Source organism: Triplophysa dalaica, chromosome 20 (assembly GCF_015846415.1).
Source record: "Triplophysa dalaica isolate WHDGS20190420 chromosome 20, ASM1584641v1, whole genome shotgun sequence".
Taxonomy (NCBI): domain Eukaryota; kingdom Metazoa; phylum Chordata; class Actinopteri; order Cypriniformes; family Nemacheilidae; genus Triplophysa; species Triplophysa dalaica.
In genome coordinates, this window is record NC_079561.1 from 7,474,361 (window position 1) to 7,500,997 (window position 26,637).

The following is a 26,637-nucleotide window of genomic DNA, read 5'->3' on the forward strand; positions in this document are numbered from 1 at the left end:
AGCAGAAAACGCCATATTTTTCTTTTTAAGAAAGTTTGAGGTACCTTGTGTTGTCCAGTGACTTTTGGTACATAGAATACTGAGTAGGTACGGTTCTTGTCATTATTGGCAGTGACTTTTGCCTCTTCGCGGTGGCCAGCAGGGTCCTCCACATAAACCAGCACCTCACCCTGGCCAGCACTGATGGTCTCCACAGTGAACACAGCTTTCTTCATCACAACATTACCTGTGGGCTCAATACCTGCATGCCACAAAACAAATACCCATAAGAGTTTAATTTCAACAACCAGTCTCAATTTCAATGACAGACAGTCGTCACCAAAAGCAATGTCCAGTGGTATATTTGCTGAGCCTCAGTTAATAATCCAATCATAACAATGCAGCATGCAAATGTTATGCATCTTTGACTAAATATTATATATCATGTCAGACATCACTGTTGGCTACTATATTTCTATGCATCATAATTGAGACTCCCCCCCAAAATGTAAATCTGTCATTTACTTGCCCCCGTGTCATATCAAACCTGTATGACTTTCTTCTAATTACATCTTTTGTGTTCTGCGGAACATAGAAAGTTGGTAACAGAACAGCAACGGGACCCTTTCACTTGCTTTGGTTTTGAGTCTATACAACAGAAGCCAATGGGTGCCACTGTTCGGTTACCAACTCTCTTCGAAAAAATATATTTTGCATTCTGTGGAAGAAAAACTGAATTTTCATTTTTCGGATAACTATCCCTTACACATTTCAAGCAACTGTTGGCAGTTTACCTGGTCCATAGGCCCGGGCCTTTTTGGGGTTGAGTTTGGGCCTCAGTGGGGCACCTGGCTTTAGTTTGGCTTTGGGGAATTGAGACAGGTAAGTCATAACGGAATGCTCATCCACATTGGGATCAACGATTTCTTCTGGTGTGATGACCTGGTGAAGAAACAATTCATGCGATTTTACAAGGCTGTGACGATCAAGGAAGATATTGACACCCCGTTGTAGACTGCCCAATTTCATAGTTCCACATGTTTAGTTTGATCAGTGGATTTAAAGCAATTGTTCACCCAAAAATGAAAATTCTGTCATCCTTTACTCACCCTCAGGTTATTTCAAAGCTGTTTGTTCTGCTAAACACAAAGGAAGATAATTGAATGAATGTCAGTAACAAACAGATCTCATCCCCCGTTGACTCCCATAGCATTTATTTACTGTGATAGTCAATAAGGGATGAGATCTGTTTGGTTACTGACATTCTTCCAATAATCTGTCTCTGTGTTCAGCAGAACAAAGATATTTATACAGGTTTGGAACATTTTGAGGGTGAGTAAATGAAGAACGGATTTTCGTTTTTGGGTAAAGTACCCCTTTAACTCAACCAAACTGTAAATGTTAAAATAGTAAAACAGTACATTTTCAATGCACAACGTACAGTCAACGTACATGCTAGAAGCTGCCTGGCAACGAGATGTTGAGTGGCAAACATACAAGAAAAGCTCTCGTTTCATAGTGAGTCGTACCCTGAGGACGGAAACACACCTAACCACACACGCTACTGATGGCACGCAACATGCCACGTCTGGCACACCATCAGCACATGCAGTGATAAAGAAACCTTGTGGGTAGTTTCGGGTACATCGCTGGTGTAAACCTTAAAGCCGTTTGACTCTTACTTCCTTATTTGGTTTGTCTTTCAAAAAGAAGAAAATAAATGATGAATGCCATTTCAGTAACAGGTGATGAGAGATCACATAAAATCTAAACTGTGCCGGTGTGTCCAAGCTGAAGTAGCGCAACAGAGTGGAGTGACCCATTTTACTTGATCATTGTAGGTTTCATAAATTTAAACATTCTGGTGTATGATTTTCCTGGTTTTTCCCTCAAAATGGGGTTATGATGAAACCACAATAATCTACTGTTGTTATTGCATTGAATGAGAAACATGCTCATGTACCAGGTATGGGACCAGGAACAAATTCAGTCCGTGATGCGTTTTCTGACTAGTAGCTCAAAACCATTACTCATTACACAAGGAAAAAACTGAAAAGATAAAAATGAGTAAACCATAAAAGTACCTGAGGAACACCAAGCCAGTCATCAGCCTGCTGCATGGCCTCCCTGGCATTATCCACAGGCTTTGTCTGGTCCCATGAATCCCAGTCAGGACACAGACCTGCGAGCCGAAAACCAAAAGTTATCTCAGATTCACCATAGCGGGAGTGAATTTACCAAAAGCGTTTAAATTGCTCAAGTGTTAAATCCCTCAGACCCATCGCTCACCTGGAGCACAACTGTCGACCAGTGCACCAAGAGCTTTCCCTGACTGCCAGTCCCGGCTGAAGTTGGTAATGGGCAGCTCGGGCAGCTTGTTCTGGATCCATCCGAGAAGCCTCTGCTTGGGTGTCTTATGCTTGCTTTCTTCAGTCTCCTCTTCCTCATCCCACATGGGCATGGAGATGGAATAATGCAGGATAAGTGTCCATATCAGACCAAGGATCAGCTTCAGGTTTCCATCCACTATGGCCTTACTGTCTGTAGCAGAGAAAAGACAGGACGGGGTTAAACCGAGATCGCTCAAAGAAGCATTGTGGCACAGGGCAGGTAAATGGAGAACACAAAAATCTAATTTTGTTTTATCCACTCAATCAGTGGAGATGTTTACAGTCCGAACGGCAAACAACATTATGAAATATGATCTTTACACACTTAAAACTTTCCCAACCATATCCGCATCGAGCTTGAAATCAGATTTAAATTGGATTTTTGAAAATGCATTTGCTCTAAAGGTCTAATGCTCAGATCGATAACACTTTTTAATCATTCAGGGTAACAATGAGTCTACAACATCATGCATAAAGCAGTATCTAAATTTATTCATGCATGCACATGCAGCTTCCAAAACTATGACCTGAGCAACATGGCATATGCATAAATAAAGCTTACAATTTCTTATTCCGCATCGAGATGTCATAAATAGACAAATCTATGTGCAACGTTTCCTTCCATAATGACATGCATATATTTTTGGAATTGTGGTGATGATGTTTGAGTCATTCCTAATCATTACTATGATAACAAATGAACACTGGATATTTTTTTAAACCAAATGAATGGATCAGATGTGGGACAGTCAACCCTACAGTTTAAAACTGAAAAATACCACACTGGTCACAAACAAAGCTTCATGATTTAGTGAACAAAATCTTTAAAATGAGAGCCCTAATGTGTTCTTTATCATTTGCGCATTTCACAAGATTGTGGATCATGTTGCAATTCTGAAAGTGGTCTGCAATATCGGGAAAGCCTGCATCAGCAATAAATATCTAAAATGCACAATCCTATAGCTGGCACGACATCAGATTCTGAATTAAGATATTAATAAGCATCAGTGTATTGAACAGTCGAATGCATTTGGCAAGGTCCCATCTGAGAATTCTTTCTGAACAAACCCATTTTTTGCGGGATGTCTGACAGCAAACCAGTTCCTAAAAACTATCAAAATGCGGGAAAGTCTGACAGCAGTAGCTATAAAAGACTATCAAAAAGAGGAAAATATATGACCAGTTTCCTCCTACAATTACTCCACCCTGTATTGAGAATGAGATCAAGATCTGAACACATTTCTCCACACTCAAATACAACTCTTTCACACTTCCCCGCTCATGCTATTTCTCGCTCTAACAAAAGCATACGCCCATTCAGCATGTGGTAATATGTGAGAAGTCTTGAGCCACAAAAGACAAATTAGAAAATTCATTCAAGGCCTTCACATAATAATCTCTGTATCCATCATACAAGAGGTCACCTTTGCTATACACAAAGTGTGTACTCGGCTTACAGTATAAAGGCCAAAACAAAACAGGAAGAAAGAAATTGAAGTTCTGAGATGTTGATTTTAAAATCAAGAGGATCAAGATAACGTAGATAACCGTTCAATGAGAGCACTCTTGTGCCCCTGGGGCAGGGTGGGGCAGCTCAACTTCCTGTTTTAACCAAAATGTTCTCCACAAAGTATGCACTTAACTTCGCAGGGGACAAACAAAAAAAAAACGTTTCCTATGCGTTTACCAAAATAAACTAGTCCACATCAATGGTGAGTCTCTCGCCGTATGCAAGGTGCAATAAAATGACGTTTCTTGTTGCCTGTTAATATTGACAGCCAATCAAAATCCATTTTTATTTAAAGGCCGCACGCATTTAAACTTGTAAAACTGCACCGTGCTAACATGGCATTCACACCAGTTATTTACACTCCACAATGAGTCAGGGTGTCAATCCACGAGTTGCTTTTCAACATTTGACACAGATTCTCCTATGGGCTTCTTTGAAAGTATTGTCATTGGCAGAGGAAAAATAAGCATGTTACTTCTATACAGCTGCAGTTACAGCTTTTGTGCAAAATATAAACACATGCAAGTCACGTTTCATTTCAACACCTCAGTCTAGCTGCCTTAGCAAGACATTTCGTTTCAGATAAAAGAAAAACACCTCAAACGAATGCACTGTAGATTATGAGATCTCACATTTTATCCTATTCCTGACCTACTCGCGCTTGTTTTGCCATTTAAAATAATAAATATTATAACTTTCTTCCAGCTCTGGTCTCACAGTGCGGTTTACAAACCCCCAACCCCCAGAGTCTAGTGGAATTCAGCTTGGCTTCTGGTGAATTTGCTTTTAAATCTTTCATTTCTCTTACACACAGACCAAAACACTAGATGTGTTCTTGGGGAACAAGACAATAATATGGAGGTTTATAAACCCATTGAGATATGCGATTATGGTGAACGGTGGAAGAAAAAGGGAAGCGTTGTTTTAGCATTTCCAAACTCCTCAAGTCAGCTCAAGGAGGAGTCAAGTGGAACATCCTTTAGATTCAACTAAACCCTTCATGAAACATCCTGCTGCATCCCTTTATAACAAGAGGGCAGAGGGAGAAGTGAAAATTGTGTACCAAGAGTTGTCGGAACTCAATAGCTCAAGATGAGTGGCTATTACAGTGTAGCTCAATGTTATGGCCACGAAGAGAAGACAGAGAATAACAGGTCTTGTTATTTGAGCACGTTAGAGCTTGTTTATGGAATTAGAGGCAGACATTACAACGAATGGGAGGCAGGGCAGGGCTCATGCAGACAAACCCAGACATCATGTTGGCAGCATGAATCAAAAGTGTTATTTTCTTTGTATATGCATGTTTTCTTGGCCTTCAGGGGTTTATCTGCTTTCAACATTGCACAAATTGGCAGTGTTAGGGTGGTCATCTGTTTAAAGTCACAGGGTGAACTTTGATTTGGTCAATGTGTGGCCAAAGAATTAGCATGTTGGGTGCATATAACACAAATAAAGCGAAATTTTAGCGACATGTAGCAGTGAGTGAAACTGAATTGCAACCAATGGCTTGCAACCACCCCTCCCTTTCAAAGCACAACGGTGGCTGACACAGGACCAAGATGTCGCCATGTTTTTGCATCTTTGTAGTTTGTCCATTAAGGGTTACTGTTTGGGGGACCGGCAGCATATGTAGATGCAAATAACCAAGTATAAGCTAAAAGATACGCGCCATTATGAAAGTAAACCTATAAAGAAATTGTTATGTATATTATATTTCATTGCATTTCTGTTAATAGATCATCAAAAAAAAAATCACATTAAACCTTTAATGTTTTAATGTTACTATATACTTTATGCTTTTAAATCCATATATCATTTCTGGGTTTGAGGTGGAAAATATCCTAAATCTGAGATGTCCGGAATGCAGTATTAGCTTTTTGTTCTACACTACAGCAAAAGTATTTTTGAGTATTTTTGCTGGACAAAAACATCATGTTAATGTAGACAGAAGGCTAAAATATAAAGGGGGAAGAGATCAGCTGTCAAATTTATGCAGACTATGTGGACAGACTCCGGAAATGTTTTTGGGGTACAGTCAGGGTGGGTGCAGGAGGGGGGCTTCACAGACCTGGTGACGCACTTCACACAATGGCAAACATATGAAACATGACAGGAATGTTGTGTTGCAGAAGCATTCCCACCACACTCCGCAGGAAACATATACACAGAACACTCAAGCCTTTTATGGACATTATTGCTTTTCATTAAATTCCCAAAACATGAATCTTACATCAAACAAAAAAAACAAGACGAGTTATAAATCAAAGAACAGTGAGATAGCTAGAAGAGATAGAAAAACTGTACAACTACGATAAAAGCACAAGTAGAACAAAACCACACAAGATTAACTAAGATAGGGAGGGACAGAGATGGGCACAGTGAGTCGTGCACTTCCTGTTTGAGATGTGTCACCCACAGTGGAAAAGGGCAGAGAAATTCCCCAAACACATTCCCATGACTCACCTCTGTCTGGACATGCCAAATAACCTCAGCTGCTCTGACATCAGCTCTCACCCTTGACCTTACACCCCATCCTCCAACATAACAGACTGCAGATGTTTCAAGGCACACCAAAAGTGAAGTGTGAAATTTTCTGTTTACTAATAAACCGAGTAATTTATCATTAATGGTGGTTTCACGCTTGCTCCATAAAGGAGGATTTAGAGGAAATTGCACAACTTCAAAAATCTCTTATCATAGAGCATGGTGAGGTGACCCGTGGTTGACACGCCTCTTTACAAATGCAACTTGAGACAAACTCAACACCACTGACCCCCTCAAAGCTGAATAAAAGGGATTTTAATTTTCGAAGCATTAAATTCATTAAACATGTTTTCCCTACAAATGACAGTGAATGTCAAGCATAAATCTTTGACATGTTATTACGCGTTGTGCATTCATGTAAACGTTTAGCAAATAATAATGTCACTGTTCTTAGATGGTGCTTACAAGACATCAAATCCAAAGAAAATTTGAAATCCACGGCAGTCAAGAATATAAAAAAAACATTTTTGACTCTTCAGCCTGTTGTTATGATTCAATGTCACTGTATAAAAGAATAGCAACTCCGTTTGCAACTACAGAAGAAAGTCACATTTGACTACCTTCATTATTTTCTGAACAGTCTCTTTAAATCTTGATACATCTTATAGACATGCACACTGTCTTTGTGGGAGATAAAATGTGGTCAGTGAATCTTTATCTCAAAGCAGATATAGTATGACAAACCTACAAAAGCATGAAACGACTGTTGTGTTGCAAGTTAATCAAAACCACGTGCCAGAGGAAGGCGGAAACCCGCACAAAAAGTCCATCCTGGCTTTTACATTCAATATATGGAACATCCAATGTGTGATTTTAGGTGGGTGAACACAGAAAGTAAAATAGGAAGTTTGCTTGCAATGACTTCCAAATGTCCCTCCCTTCCTCCCTCCCTCCCTCCCTCATTCGTGCTTTCTCTCTCTCCCTGGAAATGTTCCCCTTGGTTTTTTAGCCTTAAAAGGGCAGAAGCAAACTAGATCCTGGCAGGCCACCCATTCCTCTACACAGGGGTTTCTGATTACAGAAAAGAGGGAGGGAGCAGGAGGAGGATGGAATGAGTGGGTGAGCGAGAGAGAAGAGAGAGAGAAAATGACTAGAAGAGTAAAAACTGCTGCAGTAGTACTTTTGTAAAACCCCATATTGACAGAACTGGAGTGTAATTTGGCCTGGTTGTTCTGTGGTTGAACAGATCCCAGTTGCATTAGCTTCTCCTAAAAAAAAAGACAGCAAGCACACACACATATCACGAAAGTATTCATCCATATGAAACATGATTTTCATAACATCTGAGACCACTGAGAGGCTGAGTGTTTGAGTCTATTTTGAGATGAATTTATTTAATATATTTATATTATGCAGCAATACAGTATTGTGTTTCTCAACGGAGGAGGTCTGTCTGTATTTAAATTGGATTGCAGAAAATCTGGCACTGTTTAGTCATCTTTTCATTCATCAGAATTTCTGCCAGCATGACTGTGCACAAAATTCTCTATTTAACCAAGTGGAGATTTAAAAGCCCAACTACAATCTGATAAGAGAGTTTGAACTGGATTATTTTGAAAAAACATTTAAAACTTAATCTCTACCATCTCAAGGGCCTTCGAGGAATACTGTGTCTCATTCAGGCCATAGATTGTAGAGATGCATTCTTCACTCGCTTGACGGGCATGCAATTACATCTATTAGGAAGCCCCTACCACACCCTTTCTTAATCATACTTGCACTTCCCTCTTATTTGCTGTCCAAACGCTCTTACCCACCCCCTTTCTTCCGAGCTATAAAAAGGAAGTCCTCCAGTTCTTTTCCAAAAAGATAAAAAACCGACCATTCCTCTGCATTAACCATGCAACCATTCTGTCCACCTACCATCCCTTTCTCTGTTTGTCCATGTTGAGGTTTAAGGTTCTTTCACAAGGCTTTTTGGAAAACATTGAGCACATGGCAGATGTCTTCATGTGGTTTCAAGCAGCTGCAGTCTAGCAGGATCACAATGACATTAAAAAACCCTTAAAAAGGTTTTACAGCAAAATGTTACTCCTACTTCTGAGTCACAATGGAGACTTTCAAGTGCAAAATCACCTCGTTCTTTTGTTTGCACAGATATTTGGAGGCTCAAGTGTGACCAATTCAAAAGGCAAAGAGCATACAAACAAGAGGGCAAAACCACCTTGAGGTTGGGTTTCGAGACGTGCCATGGGGTGCTTTCCAGTGTGGGATAGGGTGTGAACGTACAAATCACGCATATGAGCACTTCAGCGCATCATGTTCTCTGCTTAAAGCAAGCCAAAATGTTTTTTTTAAACCATTTTAAATTAAATGCGTTATTTTAAGCATAATTCAAGTCGAAGTCCTGCTAAGGATCATAACTACCACAGAACTGTTGCCTCGAGACAAGCCTGGAAGTGGTCAGGAAATCCTGGCATTGGCAGAAAAACATAAGAACCTCAGGAAGCCCCAATGAACTGATAAGCATACACTCAAAGCACACATGCCATACATGCCAAACCATGGCCCCATGCCGAAATGCATCAGAATTTTTATCAGACTCCAGACTTCCACTTTTTTGGGAAATATGCTAATTTTCCAACTGCCCAAGAGTTAATAAATTGAGTTTTACTGTTTTGAAATGTATTCTGCCAACCTCCAGGTTTTATGATAGCACTTTTAGCATAGCATGGCCTAGATCATTGAATCCAATTAAACCAGTAGCATCCCGTTCATAGTAAGCTATGCCAAAAGTGCTATCGCCAGACCTGGAGATCGAAAGAATACATAGCAAAACGATAAGTTAACAACTAGTGGTGGGCCGTTAAAGGCATTAACGTGCTGCGTTAACGTGAGACTTATCGCGCGATAAAAAATGTTGCCGTTAATCTATTCTCAAAGTTGGGTTGGGAGCTGGGTCTATACAACGCAAGCTATGATGACTTTCACCTTGATATTTTAGCGCGGATGTATACCTAGCTGAATTGCACTGTACCGGGCGAGAACGAGATTTTTCAACTCGAGTGATTCGCTCAATTCGCATCATTCGCACCGCCTCATCTCATGACCAGGGCTCCAATCGCGTCGCAAGTGGTCTATCGCGTCATTGCATTGACTTAACATGTAAATCACTCGCGCTTGACGCGCCATTCGCGTTTGGTCTGAACACAACATAACGTTACTGTGAAATTACCACATCAAACGTGACGTGTTAACATGGATGCAGCTTTGAAGCCGCCGGGTTGCTTCAGGGAAAATTTATTTTTAAGAAGCTCCCAATGGAAACATCGACAAGACTAAGGTTGTTTGCACCTTGTGCAATGCGGAATTGGTTTAAAAAAAAGCTTTAGTTGAAACCAGCAAATTTGTATTGGCACCTAATGTATTATGGCTCCTGTATGACATATCGCTTGTTGCTCCCTAACTCTTTGTAAATTGCTTTGGATAAAAGCGACTGCTAAATGACTAAATGTAAATGTACTTTAGGAGCTCTTCCAGTCTGAAGTACCACGTAAACGCAAAGCATCCCTTAGCTAATGTGGAAGTAAACACAATTACATATTATTGAACAATTATTTTTATAACCAATTATAGTAGAACAGCATTCTCAAGCAGTTTGTGATGCATTTTGGAAACAGGAGATGAGCCCTTGGTCTTGTGCGCCACCTGGCTTGGGACACCCGTTCTCAAAGACTTACTTTTGGTCATTATTTGGGTAGCACACATATTCTGCATGCCTTCGGCAGAATTCAAATGATATATATATATAAATATATTTTGAAGAATGTTGGCAACTTGTGTGTATGTACAATACAAGTGAATGGGTACCGCCATTGTTCGCTTACCAACATTCTTCATAAGATCTTTTGTGTTCAGCAGTCATCAAAAGGGTAAAATATTCATTTTTGGGTAACCTAACACTTTAACATGGTATCAATAATCATGTATTTTAATATTACAGTAAGTCAATGTTAGCAAGACTGAAATGTTTACAATAATCAACGGTATACTGAAAACATGGAAATGTTATAAACATGGATGCACTTGAACTTGCAATCATATTAAAGGGATAAATAACAATTCCAAAATATTTTTTGTCATCTGAAGCCCACAGCACTATGGAGTCCATGAATCATTAAAGTTTCAACATGCAGCTGACTTTGACAAGTCTTCATTCTGTCTGAATCATTGCATTGCAAAGCATCTCACATTAAGGTATGGTATTTTGCAATTTATCTGTAGACCAGCATCAAATATTTATAAGTGTCAAAAAACATAACTAAAGGGCTGTACAATGGAAGTACAAATTCTGTCCGGACCTCTGCCAGGTATATCAACATGTCATCAGATGAAGAAACAGATTAGCGTCGCAAGGCTTCACACACCAAGGCCCTTCTATGAGCCCCACCCAGATGAAGAAACCGATTAGGGTCACAGGGTCTTACCTTAAACGGCACCAGGCAGCCGTATATCAGTAAAGACGCGTAAAAAAATGGGGCCTGTCATGACAAGAGAAATACATTCTTGAAACACACATACCAGGGTCCACAGGTAAATATTTCAGAAGTTTGTTTTTCAGTTAACAATACACGTTTCAAATGTTCTTAGTGGAAAGAACATGAGCATAGATACACACAGTTCCAGTCACTAAACATGCAAGAGATGGCAAGCACAGAACTTCCTACCAATAAACGCATTACATCTCTACCGGATGCAACTGAGTCATATGCATGGAGACAAGAATTCCTCACAGATTGCTGTAAAATAGCAGACATCAATCTGTATGAGTAATCCCAACATCTCTAGAAAAGTCTTCGTATATACAGTGACTGTTAGAAATTTTTAAACAACAATTAATGGTTAGCAACAGCCAAAATGTTTATCCATACCCTCTGGGCCCAATTAGGAAACTCTACCTTGAAACTGATAGTTCACCCGAAAATTCTGTCATCATTTCTCACCCTCTTGTCATTTCAAACCTTTATGACTTTCAAAAGATGATATGTTGAAGAATGTTGGTAACTGAAAAAAGGCGGTACCCATTCACTTCTATTGTAATGGACACAAAAACAATAATACTCAGTGGGTACCGCTGTAATTCGTTTACCTAAATTCTTCAAATCAAAATATATTGTTCTGCAGAAGAAAGCAAGAGGATGACAATATTCACTTATTTTCACTAAGAGCAAATACTCAAGGTTATTGTTGAGGGATATCTGATTCTAGCCTTGGGCACCTAGAATATGCAAAATAATATAGTTATAAAACATTTCCATAAAAATAATACCTCTAGATTTATAGTGAACTTGATATAGACAATTTTTTTTAGGAAAAAGTCATTGTCTGATAACTAAAAACAACACCGTGACAAAATGAAATGTTATACTATGTTGTCAACAAAAATATTTAATATTAAATTAATGATTACAGTAGAAACTGTGAAATACATTTCTAATATTGTTTTAACAGGATTTGTTAATACAACTCCGCGAGAGTAAACTTGAAAATGAGGGCCAAACTTAGGGACACTAACCTCACCTAAAAGCAAAAGTTTCACAAAAAGCAGCCAATTCAAGTCCTCACTTAAATTTAAAGGGTTCATATGGCACAAATATGCATTTGTTTCTGTGTCTTTGGAGTGTTATAAGTTGCCCATGGGCGTGTTACAAGTTGTCCATGCATGTTTTAGTCACATAAAATGACGAAAATTAAAGTGTCAGAACAAAAGATGCATTCTATCTAGCGAATGCTCACCCAGCCCTGCCTGAAACGCCTCATGTAACCACATCCCCACAAATCTACGTCAGTTCGTTGTATGATTTGACGAAGACCGCCCAAATGCTTACGCAAGCAAGGTGGGCTTACCAGTCACCACAATTGCTTTGGAACCTGATTTGTTCCAAATATGGTAAGAGGCATCACATGCCCGCACACGCTTGCAGTATTCGACCAATCACTACGTACTGGTTAACCAGCAAATAATCGCACATCTCGCATTTCAGAAAGATGAGCTTTGTAAAAAAATCTAAGTGATTTAGAGAGGCGGGGCAAAGGAGATACAAAAATGCACGGATTGTGGAATAAACAGCGTTTTTGAACCTTAAATCGTATATACACACACCGCATTACATCTTAAACATTCTTTTCAGCCGTGTCATATGACCCCCTTTAATATCAGATGGCACAGACTCAATGAAGCACTCATCCAAAGACACTGCTCGGTCTACAAAGTGAGCTATAAATTGTTGGGCGTGTGACTGTAAATCAATCAACGAAAACCAACTTTGAATCAAGAAACAAACAACGTTAAGTAACATCTGATGTCTCTCCCTTTTAAACAAATATCCCAACAACAGACATTTTAACTCAAAGACAACTCAACTGTTGTCCTCACAAGAGTTAAAGAGGAGGCATGAGGAAGGCGTGTCCTTATAGATCGACATTAACGTGGTACAATACAGTCCGAATGTTCTGATGAACACCCCAACACTGATAAAATGACAATAAACGCCGATAAAACATGTCAGGGATAAGAAAACAACCCCTTTGAAATCTCTTTTGGAGTAGGCGAAAGTTATCCCAGTGAGAGACAAAAGTTCCCCACCCTCTGTGTCCTGCAGCAGTGTTACTGCAACAAGTTTGCAACAAGGTGCTTTATCAGGAAAGTTTGGTTTCGGATCATTAATCGCAATATAGCCTTAAATCGGTGCATAAACTTCCCCAAAACTGTCCGCCACGATGCCAGCAGCTTATGGGGCTGTACTTAACAACAAAGTTGCATGGAGGGAGTGTGGTTACTCACTTTGTCTGATTATCAAACACAAATGGCAACTAACGCAATATATTTTCAACACCGTCCTCAGCAAAAGGTGACAAACGTCCATAAAACAGACGCTGAAATCGTTAAGCAACGATATACAACCGTAGACAATGCGGTGCGTGTCCTGCAAGGCCTTCATTTACATACTTTCCCGTTATTTTATGGCCTGCCCAAAAATTTCGTGCCCCGTTTATTGGTCATGCTAATGTGGGAGCACAATGAATACAGCAAACAGAGGAAAACAAACAAACCCACATATTATATTCATTAGTTATATTAGGGATCATGCATAAATCAGTGACTTTCCAAAAAGACGAAAAGTTAAGTTTAAGAGTCTGGGGTCCACTTAGGTAATGAAATCCTAAAGTACACTTACCTATGGACACCAGTTTGATATTCTCCCGGTCAAGGAACTCCAAAGCCACAGAGACGTTTTCCAGCTGCATTTGTCTGAACGTGGGGCGCTGGTTGTACTTGCGGAACATCTTCTTCTGACTGAGCACCTCCAGAAGCGCGATGAGCCGGAGCCCATCGCTCAGGTCCGTCTGCAGGTTCGCTATGCGCTTATTGACACATTTCAGATGCTCGTTGGACCAACGCGTGAATGTGTTTTGCTGGATCTTCTTCCATGGCGCGTCCTCGGCGAGATCTTTCTCTGTAGCGGGCATTTCTGCGTCCTTGTCCTGGGCAAGTGAAGCGTTGGATAGGGGAGCGGCGGCGGCGCTCGACTGGCTGTGGCGTGGGTGTTGACTCATTTTTATCGACTCGGGTCTCCCGCACTAATTCGCTGTCTCGGTTTTTGGGTGGAGTCTGGAGGAATCGTACAATTTCTGTACTCTTCTTTCCAATGTTCTGTTTCTAAAAAGTACAATAAAGAGGGGTAGATATTTTATTAACTAAATCAGACTATAATACTTTGCTGTACTGTTATGTAATTATTTTTTTACGTGTAAATCACCACCTGACTGAAGTACCTAAACAATTCCCACAAAAATGCTCTTAGGCACGAAATATAAATACGAAATATAAAAAAGTTTTAATAAGTTGCTGAAACCTTCATTGTGTCGTTCGTTCATTTTTATCTGCATATCTAATCTGTCTGAGAACAAAAGGTTTGTTGATATATTATGCAATATTTGAGAACATGTGTCATATGAAACAATATTTGGCTCTGGTGATTACAGAATCAAATACTGGTGTGGTGTTTGAATGCATCCCATCACTAATATTGTGCTGTCTCTTCATGTACTATCAAGGAATCTTTGTCAGTGATCATAATCTATTATAATTTGAGTTATTTACTAAAATAAAAATTGTGTATGAAGTTAAACATATACAAAGCTAGCACATGCTAAATCTAAGTAGTTAACAATGCTTAATGTCATAATTATGTTGATCTATTACCAACGATTATCAACATTTTTACATGTTAGTCAAGGTGTTTAGATAACTTTTTGCCTAAACAGTTGTCGTACTTAAAAGTATCTTTGTCATCCTTATTGTACCAAATTAGAAGGAAAAAGTAACAAAACAGAACAATTTGTAGGGCAGGTTTCTAATCAGCATTTTACTAAATAAGGCAACTGGGCCAAAACAGTGAACGAGGACACAATCCAAAAAGAATGTTTCCCTTTGGATTTTTTTTTCATTTGACTCTGCAGGAGAATCTGTGGAATGCCCGTCTTGTAATGAACCGCTGATGGCCCCTGGCTCTCCTCTCGAGCTACCCCCCCCCCACCACCACCTCCACCAAAGCATCTACATAACCACACATTCTAGCATGTCAAAGTTCATGCTCCTATTCTCCTTTTACTCATGTAAAGCCTCATATATGTATCAGGAAAATGAGATGAACAGAAAACAGACTCAGTTGCACAGTTCACCATAGATTTTTTAACATACAATCCATTGAGCTACATGTCAGGATGCTTATAAAGAGTTGTTTATATTTCCTGTAATATAAGCCCCTTTTGTTTTAGGTTCCAGATTATAAGTAAATTATTTTTCATCCCACAATGCAGTCTAACTTTAAACAGGCCAGTCACTCAGAACACAAAAGATGAACAAACAAGTCGGGTGTGCTAGTCGAGGTCTAGCCCATATTGTCGTTCGGCGTCACCTGCAGGAAAAACGAAGTATTGCAGATTCCTATCTAACGGACCGACAGAGGTGTTAAGAGTTGGTACAATATTAAATAGTACAATATTAAATAGATTGAATTCACTTTTTGATTTTGCTGTAAAACGTAATAAGTAAGGTAAATGACCAAATACCAATTATCTGAATGGGGGGGAAAAATTAGATCATCTGTTTCTGTAATATCTTTGTTTACTGAGTTAAAGGGTTCGTCTGAGGACGGAGATAGTTTCAAAACAGAAGTGAAGATGGCATGCGATTCAGAGTGTTTAGAAAACCCCCATTCTGACCGTAAACCGCAAATGCTGATATGCATCCTCTTTGCACAAGTGAATGGCACAGATTAGGTTTTACTTCTAGGGGAGAATGGCATTGTGGGTATTTTTGCGAAGGTTCTTATGTCAACAGGATGTGGCCTTGTCAATGTGCTATAAACACCACAGAAACTGAACAAAATTGTATTTTTAAATGTAAATCAGTCACATAGACAAAATAAATATCAAATAATGAAAACCAAATGTTTTCACAACCCACTGGAGGTTCTAATCTCACTCGCGCAGGTGAGGTCGCGATGTTCTGTGCACGATTCTCCTCGAGCGTGGGGGGGCGCTTGCAACCCTCACATCAAAGGATGAACGCGCGCAGCGGACGTTTTCCATATTTTCCCTTATTTGGTGAGGAGGCCTTAATTAGATTACAGGAGTGATGCGCCAATATCTCTAAGCATCGGATTAATACACTTTACAGAGCATCCCGGAAACAGAAACATAATGTATAGTAAATGTCATTATGATACATATATTTTATTGGATGTAGTAGCCCAGGCTAATTACTTTTTAATTCACTTTGTTGTTTCAAATTCCAAAATCTGATTACAGTTTACAAAGCTTTGTAATATGCACGCCCTCACATGTCGATGCGCATATACAATGCACTTATATGTAGCCTACGCAATTGAATATATGGATATTCAGTCATTTAAGACAATTTGGCTTTGCATAGTAAAATACAACAAGGCGCTACACCCTTTCCGCTACGTTGTTGCACTCAATGAATGTGTACATTAATCATACAGGAACTGAACTCTTTGCTAATTTAGAGAGCGCACACTTAGAATACAAGTTTTCTGTTCGTGGCAACAACGTGCGCTTTAACAACCCAAAATAGCTCAACAGCTCCAAATACAAGGAAAAAACATTCCCCGCGGCATTGTAATACTGAATCGAAACAATTTATAACTTACTGTAAGTGCTGAATGTCTTGAAATAATTCTTCTGTATCCTTTAAGAGTTTGCGTGTGGCACGAGCAGCAGAGAGTGAACTTTACTGTACCACTCTGCAGAGATCTAACTGTACCACCCTCCCGGACCGGACGAGTCTTCCTGGAGGGAATGCTTGTTCGCTGAACTCCAGAAGACACACTGGTGACACCCCTTGTTCTTCTCCGTCTGTGTCTGTCCTCCCTGCTTTGAATGCAAGAACCTTAATTGGTAAAGTATCAAAGAGGGGGGTAACTCGTCTGTTCGAGCGAGTGCGTCTCCGGCTGACGTTATACCGGCGGCCGCGCCTTCAGATTTTAAAGGTATGATGTCACCCTGTTCAGTGCCTGTATCTGCTCTATCTGACTGTGCTGGATGCCTGAACGCTGTTTTTTTTTCTTAACAAAGAGCTTAAACTAGCTGTTCATATGCGAAAATATGCGCAGAAAGATCTGGAATGCACGCAAAGAAGCAAAACAAATATTTTCAGGCACACTGCACTTCCAATGCACTGTAAAAAATGTGTCATCCTGATGAGATCATTTATCCCTTAAGTGTGTGTCAGAGAGAGAGAAATAATGAATTACTGAACTCCTGACAGTTTTTCAGTTCTTTTCGGAGCAGTACAGCTCATTTGATAAAATGATGATTGACACCTCAAGACATCCAAACCTGCAGAGATGAATTTTGCTGTTTAACATTAGTTTTACAAATTGTGCTGGATTTTGTCATTGTTCATGGCCCTATATCTGCGTCTAACCCTCTTGGTACCAATAAAACCTGCTGTAGACAGCCAGTCTCCCTAGGGTAACAGTCTTTTACTGCAAACATTCCCAGTACTTCATTCCTTAGAGGGAGGCAGAAGAGATCAGCCGTAACAGCCCAATTTATCAGAGAACCTTGGGGCAGGATGACATCATGGTGGCCCCACCACACCTTTAACTAACTCCAGCAGCCACAGCACTCGGAGACCAGGTATCATTTGTCCCATATGGGGTAGTGGTATACTGCTGGTAGTTTTTTCTCATTTCTCTTTCTTTTACACAAGCGGATACAAAAATACTAAATGCAAAGATATTTTGTTAAATATAGTTTTGTTACTGCTGTCTATGTTTCATTGGTTGTGAACGCGACCATGTGGTTTGAACCTTCTTATCTAATCTCTTATGCAGTTATTCAAACACTTCATTGTGCAGCTTTAACACAATTCATGATGGGTAGACTGAATGTTTGATAACCATGAAGTTCTTAGGTAAGTTTACATTTTATGACATATTCTTACATACAAACAGTATAGGTATAAATGTTTTGTGTATTTATTAGAAATCTCAAAATTTGTCTGTTTTTTCTTGCTTACATTTCTCTTGAGTGTGATTAAGTCCACCCAGATCAAGACAAGACAGGCAGAGATCTTTTGGCTGCAATCCGGCTGTAGACGTCTAGCTTGTGAGTGGTAAGATATACAAAGGGAAGAACTGTATTTGTTTTTTAGCCATATACAAAGTCACGGTGACAACAAAGCCAGAAATCAACTACAGTTGTAATGAAAAGTGAGCAGTCTGAGTCTTGCATAGGGTTCCTTATAGCCCAACAAAACATCAGGTTTAACATGCTTGACATTGTTTGGTACTGTATAAAATGGAAAAACCTGGAAGATATTTTTTTGAGGTATTAATGTGAAGGCCCGGATACACACATTTAAGTTATTACGATATATGCACCTTGTTGTAATAAAATTTACACAAACAAATATTTATGCACTTTTATTAATACACAACACAACATATGTTTATTTCATGAAAAATGTTGTCATGGCTAGATGGTCTACATTTGTACTAATAAAATATTATGCTCTTTTTTACAGACAGTAAACACGCAAATACATCAAGCAGAAGGAATGAAAATAAGCAATAAATATAGGAAATCAATAGAGTGCAATAGTGCACAATTTTCATTATAATCCACAACAAAATGTCTTCTCTTTTTTTGTTTTAAAAAAAGGGAAATTTATTTTCAAAGATAATTTTATACAAAAAAGAATGACACAGGAAAACACATAATCAGAGAATGTGTTTTACATTACGTCTAATGTTTTAGTTTATTGAATAGCTGATTGTACATGAAGCAACATAATAGTAGCATAATACTGCACATCAAGGTCAGGACTAGACAAGCCATAAGAGCAGATTTGTATTCTTTAAAGCAGAGGTAACCTGCTATTTCATGCATTCTGACTTCTTTACACTGTTAGCTTGCTGGCTTCTCTAGCTTAACATGGTCAACTTGTCAAAAACGAGTTGAGTGTGATGTAGTATTTGTGTCCTTGATTCACTCCGCCAGGGTTCGTACAGGTTTCGGAAAGTGGATTCCTGTTTCGATAAAAACAGGAATTCTTAGTTCTTAGTTCTAGAGTTCTTAGTCCCTTATTGGACAATTATCCCGGAAAAGCATACTCAGGGATCATCCAGCGAGCGAAAGAGCACGCCACACATGCGAGCGTGAGAGAAAGAGCATACATAGGTGTAAAGTTATACTTAAGTGTTATTTTGGGGGATCTGTACTCGAGTACAATTAAAAATCTATTCTTGTACTTTTACTTATTTACATTTAAAAGAAAAAAGTACTTTTTACTCCTTAGAAAATCATTTTTAAAAGGACAAATTTTTGGAGTCTCACTTTCCTCTATCTTCCCTTACTACTAATGATCCAGCTGAATTGCGCTGATAGTTTCATTTAAATGTTATTTATTAAGCCAATGAGATTTGTTTTAACATTCAATGAAATTGGCCGGACATGTTCATTGGTCCTTTTGAAGTGACGTCATGTCCACAATTAACACAATGCACGGCACCTTTCTTGACTGGACCTGATGGAAATAATCAGTGGAAGAAAATGGATGAACACGATTTAGCTGCTAATACAGTTCAAAACCCGTCACAGGATCAAGAGCACCCGTGGCCTTCTTGTAGTGGAATGAATAAGGATTCGTATAAGATGAAGTGTGTTCTTTGTCTCCCGCGCACCAAGGAAATATATGCCTATCTTGACTCTAACAATTTTGAAAATTAGCTTCTGCTGAAGTTAACCTAGAGGTTATGCAACCTTGAGTAGCATGCTGCATTTAGATTAGGCATGTCTTGTAGCTTGATAAATCTGCATGATAAAACATTGCATGTGGTTCTTTCACTTCATATTGTGAAAGATTACATGCTTGAAATAGAATCTCTATAGTTTTACAGTTACATTTACTTGTACTCAAGTAAAATATTAATGTGGTACTTTTTTAATTTTACTTAAGTATGATTCTGTCCATCTCTGGAAAAATTGTCTGTAGGGTGTGAGTACGTGAGTGAATGAGTGAGTATGTGTGCCCTGCAATGGGTTGGCACTCCATCCAGGGTGTATCCTGCCTTGATGCTCGATGACTCCTGAGATAGGCACAGGCTCCCCGTGACCCGAGGTAGTTCGGATAAGCGGTAGAAAATGGAATGGAATGATTCTGTCCAGATACTTGTACTTTTACTTGAGGAAAATTTTCACTTAGTACTTTTACTTTCACTTGAGTAACATTTTTGAGGCGTTTTTACACCTCTGAGTGCACACCCACACGTGGGCGTGAGTGTAAGAGCACGCCCACGTGTCAATCTGCCAGCGATAGAAAGAGCACGCCCATCAATGCCGCTTCTCTCGACTGACAGAAGTTAGCTGTGTTTGTTTGCTCACTGCATTTGGGTGATGAATGTTATACGGTGGATAGAACGCTGGATTTGGATATCGTTTGAAACTGATTGATGGCTCATTCCCAGCGCTAAAAGATGCCTGACACGAACCGCACGATGTGCGTCTAAGTCATATTTTTGTGTTTTGTTGGCAATCTGCATGTATGTGCATAATGTGAACAACACTAATGTATAGTGAATCAACAGTTATGCAGGGATAATGCGATGATGTATTGTGTGCTCGTGCTGTAGTTCTGCTCCCCTTGCATGCCTACAGGAGCTCGACTTTTTCCGGAAATGCTTGTACAGCTGTATCTCTCTTTTATAAATTTGATCAAACTAAATACTCATCGAAGATACAAAGTATGCAATACTACTCTACTGTACTTAAGATTAATATAAGAGTGGAAGACACTGTGTGTGTTACCTCATCTTTAACATATAACACTAAGAGGCCAAAAAAGAGCCAGAATGATAGAGACAGGCCTGTTGTGACTCATCTGCTTTTGGGTGTAATTCTTTAGCACAGGATGCTGTGGTGAAAGATATGGCATGTTTTCCACACAAACGTATATATCTGTGAAAGGATAGATACAGTCTGTGGGGCAGAGGATCCTGTTGTTAATCTGTTATGTGTGGAAAAAGGATGATAGCTGAGATTTGGTTTACGACCAGCGTGGCACAATCTAAGGCAGAATGAAGACACACACGTCAACAAAAAAACATAATTAGGCTACATACAAAAGTTGGGTGTCCCAAAGTGTGAGCTGCTATTATTAGACTACACTATTATTACAAAGCAACCAAAAGGGGTAAACTGTTTGTGTTTGCAATGTGTGTTGTGCCACAGCTAAACTATTTATTTAGCCAGATCTGAAATTCCCATCCTCAGGGGCATTCTTGTAAATGTCAGCATTGCACTGGGGTAAAATTTGAATGCTGATGCACATGTAAAGTGTTCCATGCTTTTCGTGCATTTCATCTTGTTGTTCCATATTATATCTTGTGTAATTCCAATTTACATTTGAACTGATCAAAGAATGGTAATGACGGGGGTTGGTGGACTATCGATTAATCCTCAGGTGCTATTTATTTCTTAAATTCGGCAACCCCTGATGGAGGGAAACACACACCAAACATCAAACATGACTGAAGGCATAGAAAGAGTTGGTATCATCTGTTACAGTTTGAGAGGATATTACAGCAGAGTGAGTCAGAGTCTAAAGCTCTATAGTGTATAATGTGTGTCATCAACTCCAGCTCTGCCTCTTTTTGTTCTCCACTGCATGTCACATATAGCAGAGCAGCTCTCGGGTTTATTGAGTGGCATGGAGAGTCATTCAGATCCACCGGACACACTATGGTCCAAGTGCACACACAAATACCAGAGCACTACAGTGAAAAGGCAAGAAAATAAATATTAAATGAAGCTGGTCTTATTCTTGGCCCTGGCAACCCATAAGTGTTTTCAGTGGTCATATAGGAGAAGCAGTATACTGTTACCCAGTTTACATCAGTTAGATCTGGCTTTTGTGATTGCATTTGGATAGGAGTGTGTATGGTTTCATGTGCATCAATCACTGTATTTGTATTTTTTTCAGTGTTTAAAAAACAAGATTGGTTTACTGTTACTTCATTTTGAGCATTTTGTCACCTAAACTTTGGGATAAAAAGTCAGTAATTTTGAAAACTATTCAGGATGCGTTCCCTCTTCTATATTGGACAAACTAAATTGAAGAATACAAAAACAAAGGCCTGGGCAAAGACAACTAAAATGGTTGTTCGTGCCTTGTAGGTCCAGCCCTGCATGCTTATTTTCACCCTATAAGACATACCTGTCAGTGACATCCTCAGCTGTCAGCATTATATGACCCTTAATTTGATGAAAACTTACTTGTTGTGGGACTCATCACCTGTATTTGATTCTTTACACGATTTGTTTCAATCCCGTAAATCATGGGGACACCGTCCAGCTGACATGCTCTGAAATCTGCAACTCCACGTCTCATCTTGATATAAGGCTGTCTTGTCTGGAACTGAAAGAGAAAGGAAAATTGCAGGGATTTTTTTTCTCAAATCGAGAATGGATGATAAAGGCGACCGTAGATATTGTTTGAGTTTCAGGGATGTAGCTGCATAACTGGACCCTTCAATTATGGCTTAACGTTGGAATTTTTCAAATGCAGTGTAAACTGCATTAATGCAACAATTGGAAACAGTAAACATTTGGTTAACTTTCCCTAAATTACATGAATGGTGTGATTTTCTTCTGTTTAAGAAAAATTATAATTTCTTGGGCATAACACAGATATTTTGAAGAATGTTGGTAATCAAACCCAATGACTTGTTTTATGAGGACAAAGCCATTGAGACATTTCTTAAAATAAAAGAGTGATGAATGATAAGATTATTTTTTTTAAGAAAAATGCATGATATGACTTTATAGTAAAACCGTAACTGGGATCAGGATTTAGTAGGTTATTTGTTATCTATGCTTTAATATGGCTTTTTTTGTCCACCAGCCAGACTAGCACAACACTGGCATAAACAAACTCGGACTAGCGTTGTATCATGCTGGTCCAAGCTGGTATTCTCTCTCTCTCTCTCTCTCTCTCTCTCTCTCTCTCTCTCTCTCTCTCTCCTCTCGCTATCCCTCTCTCTCTCTCTCTCTCTCTCTCACTCTCTCTCTCTCTAACCACTGCCTGATGGTGACTCTGGGACTGGACCAGATGTGGTAATCACATTGTCTTCCCCTAAGGTTCCTGAAAAAAATTACTTTGAATTTGGTCAATTTACTCCATCCGGGGTCTGTTTTTGGCAGGAACGTTTAATTCGCCTACAACCCTGTACAAAAAAATGATCTATAAAATATGAGGGATTGACACAATTGACACGTAATTGATAAACTGTAACATTTGCACAGTAGTCCGGTTGGAGGAGAAATGAATGAGCAGGGTACTGCATACTTTGCATACTTCTGAAATGTGATGGGGGCACACTCAATAGACCTCATGCATCAAACACAAGCAGAACAATTTTCAGTGCAATGTGTATTAATTGTTTACACAGATGTCTGTTTTGCTTGTCCTTCATGCATGAGGTCTATACAGTGTCCAATGGCTCATTAATGCGGATGTCGTGGTCCTATTCGCGAAGTCATCACTGCAAAGGAATGGAGATTCCCTTCTATGCCACTTGGAGGGTTTAGTCATCTGCCGATGGGCTTCTTCTGGGGTTTATTTTGTGACTGCAGTTGCTGTCGCATGTTCATCATAATGGTCACAGGAACTCAACCGAAACACAAGAATCCCCTTTAAACTGTTTATATTTATCCACTGTGAGATAAATAAATAAAAAATTCACTGTAAATAATTACCCCTGAGGGAAATATATGGTTGAAGAAGATGTTAGCGGGGCCTACTTTATTCTTGTCCTACAATAGTGTAGACAGAAAATGTCTTAAAAGAATGATGCACCTTTTGTTCTCTCTGTTGATGGCAATGTGCATCATCTGCTCGTGATCATTCATAGCCTGCTCACGGGCATGTGCTGTTTGTTTAGTTGCCAAGGGAGATGTTGAGACATGCTCACAGTGCTTGTATGCACATGGGTCAGTGTGATACAATAATCTACATAGGACTGGTGATGACGTTTGAGAATCCCAAAAGAAAGATAAAACACTGTTATATTAAATAAATGAGGGTGTGTTTACAAAACACCATGAATGAAAATAAATAAAAATGATGTCTTTTCAAGGTGGGCTTGCTTTGGGAGCACACCTTTTCTTTCTTGTGCTTTTCTGTCGCTCGCTCACAATCTCTCCCACTCTGACTCACTTATCCATTCCAAGTGGGAAGTCTGACCATATTAAGAATGTTGTCAGATACAGGCATGGACAAGTACGTTTGTCAAATCACACATTACGTCACAGCCAGCCTTCCAGGCCATTTCAAATCACAATTCATGCAGATGTGTGCCTATAAAACAGAATAAACTGGCATTACTTGATCAACCTCATTTCACATTTGGTTCACTTCACAACTTCAGACGTTTATGAGGTTTGTACATTTGAGTGTATATGCGGATATGAGTATTGAGTCACACAACGTAGGAGTATTGTCAAGTGTCTGGGGTGGAAAAAGGAAAGTGTGGAGCAGTTTTCTGCTTAGGTTGTGATATGTGAGATCCTGATTCTTTTTATCAATCCCTTGGTTGATTCATGATGTCTTTAAAAGGTAAGCCAACTAAGTGAACAATGAACCTGTGCCAAAGAATTTCTTGTCAATTGTCTGACATAACTTCCCAGCAAAATAATGTTATCATCCTTTGGTCTGAATCAAAAATTGTATTTGAATGACTTAATACACCTACACCCACAAACGCAATGAAACACAGATTGACTCATATGTAAAGTCACAGAACAATGTCATACGGTTGTGCAGTTACAACTGGACACAGAGACACACTCTTGCTATTTCTCTATGCACAAACACAGCCATATATGGTTGTAAGAGAGAGAGAGAGAGAGAGAGAGAGAGAGGGAGAGAGAGAGAGAGAGAGAGAGAGAGAAGCTTTCACTATGAACTAAACAAATCTCCATCAAGAAAAACTCTTGTTCATAGATTACACAATCCACGCCTCAGAAGCCCCAAAATCATGTAACTGTGTAAAAGCTGTATAAACATTATGACCAGTAGCTGTAACCTTTCCCTTGGTGGACTGGGAGACTGCAAGTTGTATCACTTGTTTGCGCTAAGATAAAGAGTAAAGATGCCTGCAAAGTGAAGCTTGGTGGGCCCAGAATAAGGAAGGAGGCCTAATGTTTGCTGGCCTGATGTGCATCTTTAACTTTTAGTTTAACACAGGATTAAATATTTATTTTATCTGTCTATGTTGTGAACACTACAGTATTTTTGACAATGGCTTGTAAAGGTATGAAAGTTAAATATTGATAACCAAACTACTTTACAAAAATTAAAGGGATCGTTCACCCTAAAATAAAAAATCTGTCACCATTTACACTCAAGTTGTTCGAAAACTGTATAAAAAATGTTTGTTCTGTTGAACATGAAAGAAGATATTTAGAAGAATACTGGAAACTAAACAGTTCTGGGGCAACATTACCCTAACCACCACAGTAGTTTTTAAGGGTGCTCCAGAACTGCTTGCCCACAAACATTCTTTCTAAATATACATTTTTGTCTTCAGCAGAGCTACAAAATTTTAACTGTTTTGGAACAACTAGGTGGTTAGTAAATGATGACAGAATTTTCATTTTTGGGGGAACTATCCCTTTAATGAACGCACAAGTTTTCTTTCCCACCATACACACATCAAATTTAGGCAGGGGCTCAGCAAACTGTGTAACCCTGCAAATCCGGTGTTAGGACCTCTAAAGCCCATATTCACTGCTTCTTCACAACATGCTCAACTACGTATCCAACCCTCAAAGGAATAACAAAAATAACCTTCTTGTGCTGCCTCGCTGCACACACGCTCCCATAATCAGAAACAGCATCAACACAAAATCAGCTGCAGCCACTACACAAAAATACATGATCAAGCATGCACATCGTTTTCAAATAGATCAATATACTGGTTAAGCATTCACTTAAAGACATATTACAGAAATTTAGTCAGCTAATTCATTAAAATCTCTTCTACTTTTTTGTTCTGTTGAACACAAAAGAAGATATTTTGATTATACTATGGCAGTCAAGGGTGCCCAAGAACTGCTTATAAGCACTCTTCCAAATATCTTTCTCTGTGTTCATCAAAACAACGAAATTTATACAGATTTGGAACAACTTGGGTGAGAAAAAGTTAAAATTTTTGGGTGAACTGTCCCTTCAACATGACAATTTTTTCTCGTTAGATAAACAATTATTGGGTTGATGTTACCTCAACAGGTGGCCACCAGACCCATGAAGTTTTGTATTACTTAAAAGACTTTCTAAGCATCAGCTAGTGCGTTTGAGAAAATTATGTCCCCAATATTGAAGAAAGTAGAGTGACAAGAGGGAAAAAGAAGAAGAAAGAAAAGGGCATAGAGAGAGTGTGTCAGCAACCTTATCCTTATTTGGGAGGAGGAATGTGGAGGAGGCTGAGCACACAGTGGCTATGAATGATGGATCTCATTCTCTCTCTGAGCAAAGAGACTCATGATATGATACCCATTATTTTCACAAAGCCCCCGAGAAGAAAGGAATATGAATGCTAATGTACACAGGTTGAAAATGACCTGACATCTGGATGTATCGTGAAGGATAGATTGTGTTCAAGTGTGTCTTGTTTACAA

The 26,637-nt window shown here is 39.2% G+C and overlaps 1 protein-coding gene across 1 annotated transcript in view; it reads right to left on the bottom strand.

The window, feature by feature from the left end:
• The window catches only part of flna (filamin A, alpha (actin binding protein 280)), a 33,450-nt gene extending 16,585 nt beyond the window's left edge, over window positions 1–16,865 (bottom strand). The window contains exons 1-6 of the mRNA XM_056732561.1: window positions 16,605–16,865; window positions 13,602–14,083; window positions 2,269–2,520; window positions 2,064–2,161; window positions 774–921; window positions 45–241 (exon numbers count right to left, since the gene is read on the bottom strand). Of these exons, the coding sequence (XP_056588539.1) occupies window positions 45–241; window positions 774–921; window positions 2,064–2,161; window positions 2,269–2,520; window positions 13,602–13,980 (1,074 nt within the window). The 5' untranslated portion in view covers window positions 13,981–14,083; window positions 16,605–16,865. The remainder of the gene's footprint in view (window positions 1–44; window positions 242–773; window positions 922–2,063; window positions 2,162–2,268; window positions 2,521–13,601; window positions 14,084–16,604) is intronic.
• Window positions 16,866–26,637: the final 9,772 nt, after the last annotated feature.